Below are 3636 nucleotides of genomic sequence, written 5' to 3'. Positions count from 1 at the left end.
GTGTTGTGCTTTCCCTCTCTCTTCTCCCCTGTTATGTGTGTTGTTGTTGTGTGTGTCACTTTTCTTTATTTCTTCTCCTTACATATCCCCTTGTATTTTCGGTTCATTTGAATCTATTTTGGGATAGGCTGCAAAGCCATATAGGCAACATGAATACAATTCAGGTGGGGAAGCTCCCCCCTTGAAAATTCAAAAAAAAAAAAATGGAGGTCACACAAGATGGGAAGCTTCTCAGTAAGTTCGTTAAGTATCACTTCAAACCTTGAACAATTGGTCGTGTCACGTCGGACCGGCTGCCCTAGCCCTTGCTCAGTCTCATTTCTGACGAACCATTCATACTAGAAGCCTGAAGTTTCCGGGAACCTGCCCAACTTTAGACCCACCTTAAGCTATCTCTGTCCAAATGTCAATAATGGAGGCATGATTGACAAATCCAATAATTGAACCGTAGGAGCATATGGTCTGTATTGCCCACGCTAGTCAAAGTCATCGTCTTCACTTGTACACCGTATCTCGCGGGCGGCCTTTTTATGAGCAGCTAGTTGGATCTTGCTCTCCCTGACCCAGAGTGAACGCATCCTCCTCCTCCTTCTCTTGGAACCAAACCAAGATAAGCAATGGCTCTAGTTGGTCAGGCTGCCATGGTTGCGCAATTTGCAGGAGTGGACGCCTACGGGCTCATCAAGATGATCGCCGATGCGGCGCAGACGGTCCGGAGGAACAGAGCCACCTGCCTGCAGCTCGCGCGCCGCGCCAAGATGATCGGAGACCTGCTGCACCAGCTCCACGCCGCGCAGCTCATGCAGCAGCCGGAGACGAGGAACCCCATTGAGCAGCTCGAGGAGACGCTCCGGCGTGCGCTGCTGCTCGTCAGGTCCTGCCAGGGCCGCGGATACCTCTACCGGTGCTTCATGGGGGCGCGCCACGCCGACGAGCTCCGCGAGGTGCAGGGTGAGATCACGTTCTACCTCCAGCTTTTCCCTCTCGTCAGCTACGTCGACACCACCCTCACCTGGGTCAGACTCCTCAACAAAGATGCTGCTCCTCAACCTCCTTCATGCAAAGAGGTACAGCTAGTTCCAAGCCAGTTTTAATTGTTTCTGATAAATCTAGCAGAAACTAAACTCAATACTCAAGTTCTCTCTTCTGCCTTCCTGATTATGCAGAACTTACGATTTGTCATCTGTTTGTTTCTACAGGCACCTGTGGTAAGACCATATTTTGTGCCGGATGAATGGTGCTTGCTAGTTTCTTATTCAGGAAGTATACCTTGGCACTGTATACACATGGTTTACATCCTTCTCTTCTTTTTAATATCTATTAACCACCCGTCGGCAAAATTTATCTTGGCATGTATCTGCAGGAGTTAAAATTGTTGTGCAACTGACCAATTGTTTCTTTTCTCATCACTTCATTGATTGAAAGGATTAGCAATTATACTATCTAGCTAGCACAATGTTTCTGCAACTGCTATTCCCTCCGTTCGAAATTACTTGTCGTGAAAATGGATGTATCTAGACGTATTTTAGTTCTAGATACATCCATTTCCGAGACAAGTAATTCCGAACGGAGGGAGTAGTTAGCATTGTGCTTGTTATGTATCGCGTTCGTGCTCTTGTCTCTGGAGAATCTGGCTGGCATAGAATGAAATTCAAGTTCACCCGATCCAAACCGCAGTTGTAAGTCGGTCTTTCGTTCGTGTGCCAAATAGGTATGTTGGTATTTTCTTTTCCTTGCAGAAGATCAGATCATAGTTGAGAACTGACCATGAGAATCTTGTGTATTGTTGTTTGTTTGCCACTCGAGTTATTGGGTGTTCACCTTTGCATCCGAAAGCTTACATTTTGATCCATCAGGATCACAAAGTTCCAGTTTCGGAGGCGCAGTCGCCATCACAGGTGCTGTTGGATAATCGGTGTAAAGAAACTTCCATGGCCCCTTCACATGCTGCAACCCTCCAGTTTCAAAGGGTAGCCTGTGTATTGCATCACACATGACTTTGCTTGAAGGCCCTCTCTCATCTATATAAGCAAAGGTAGCTTTTCTATACCCTATTATTTCAGGAAAAAGAATCATTGTAGCGAAAATAGCAACAATAGCTCTTGCCATTCTGCGTCACATCTGATCTTGACTTGTAATTTTTCACCAGCTTCAGCCTAAGCAATCTGAATAGTAGGAGGTGAGCTCGGAAGCAGCAATAAGTCTCAAGCCCAGTGCCACTGTACAATTGATCCAGGCTTCAGAGCTGATAGAAAATTAGAAGAGCGAATATAGGACGTTGGTTCCAGCAAAACTTGTCTCATTCAACTTCTTTTGATCCCAAAGAAACCCGTTTTGCAATGCCCGCGGCCAGAGTTACAGATTTACATAAACTGCAGAGATAATACTGGTTCTCACACATGGTTCTTGTTTACCTTGTATCTGCGCATTGCCATTGGCCGTACCTTGGAGTTTCTCTGTAACTGCGCATGACCATTGGGCGTACCTTGGAGTTTGTCCAAGCAGGCATACGCCCCACTTTATATTAATAAAGCTATGCAGCAAAATGGTACTACATCCGTCTAGTATACAAAAAATCTTATATTTTGAGAGGAGATGGTACAAGATATTGATTGAATCCTTGAGAGTTGGTCAAAGAAAATGCACCACAAGACAAACAAAACACGCTACAAACGTGCAGTTGCAGTTGTGAGTGGCCGGGCGAGAAACCCAGCCCGCCACCGCAGCCCCTCTCCACCCTCGCCCCCTCCCCCGCCGCCGCCAGGGGACGGCGCCGGGAAAAGCCCGCGCGTACGTCGGCGGCGGCGGGGCCCCTCCCCTCCCCGCGAGGCGCCAGGACGACGCGGGACGGCCGGCTTCGCGGCGGGCCTGCGGCCCGACGGCGGATCTCCTCGGGTCGGAGGCGATCTATGGTTGGCTGCTGGGGGAGGCATCATCGGGCGGTGGGCGGCTGTTCCGCGGCTTACGTCGACGAGCTGTGCGTCCATGTGAGCGGATCTGGTGCGGCGTCCGGGAGATGGCGAGGTGGAGGAGGAGGGCGCCGAGAGGTGTCGTGGTAAAGGAGGAGGAGGGCGCGGGGTGGAGGGCAGGTGCGGATCTGGCCGACGTAGGGTTGGGCAGCGGTCCGGCAGTGGCAGTGGCGCGGATCTGGCGCGCTGCCGCCACGAGGGCCCGAGTTCCGCCCCGTGCTGCTCCTGGCCTGGCGCGGAGGTGGGCGCCGCGGAGGGCGCGTCTGCACTGCACCGGGCGGCGAGTGGAGGCTGTCGAGGGCACTGATGGGCCGCGCTGGATCTAGGAGGGCTGCATTTGCTGGAGCAGGAGGCTCCAGCCGTGGTAGATGCGGGATGCAGGGCTCGATCTGGCCTCATTTGTTAGATACACGTGGTAGATGCGTGTTGGGGAGACTATCATTTGAAGCACAAGAGCAAGGAGTTCATCACCAACACACCATTTGTTACTTCTTGGAGAGTGGTGTCTCCTAGATTGGCTAGGTGTCATTTGGGAGCCTCCGACAAGATTGTGGAGTTGAACCAAGGAGTTTGTACGGGCAAGGAGATCGCCTACTTCGTGAAGATCTACCCCTAGGGAGGCAAGTCCTTTGTGGGCGACGGCCATGGTGGGATAGACAAGGTTGCT

The 3636-nt window shown here is 51.2% G+C and overlaps 1 protein-coding gene across 1 annotated transcript; it reads left to right on the top strand.

The window, feature by feature from the left end:
• The first annotated feature begins 492 nt into the window (after positions 1 to 492).
• On the top strand, positions 493 to 2554 carry LOC119337110 (cell number regulator 13-like). Its single transcript, XM_037609221.1, has 3 exons — positions 493 to 1067; positions 1200 to 2035; positions 2150 to 2554. Exons 1-2 carry the CDS (start codon positions 618 to 620, stop codon positions 1368 to 1370), a joined length of 621 nt encoding a protein of 206 aa, XP_037465118.1. The 5' UTR covers positions 493 to 617; the 3' UTR covers positions 1371 to 2035; positions 2150 to 2554.
• Positions 2555 to 3636: the final 1082 nt, after the last annotated feature.

The sequence above is a fragment of the Triticum dicoccoides genome, chromosome 7B (assembly GCF_002162155.2).
Source record: "Triticum dicoccoides isolate Atlit2015 ecotype Zavitan chromosome 7B, WEW_v2.0, whole genome shotgun sequence".
Taxonomy (NCBI): Eukaryota; Viridiplantae; Streptophyta; class Magnoliopsida; order Poales; family Poaceae; genus Triticum; species Triticum dicoccoides.
This window is presented reverse-complemented; position numbering and strand designations above follow the sequence as displayed.

Coding starts and splice junctions, on each gene's coding strand:
- LOC119337110 (XM_037609221.1), top strand. CDS start 618: ATGGCTCTAGTTGGTCAGGCTGCCATGGTTGCGCAATTTGCAGGAGTG. Junction 1,068..1,199: donor AACCTCCTTCATGCAAAGAG/GTACAGCTAGTT, acceptor TTGTTTCTACAG/GCACCTGTGGTAAGACCATA.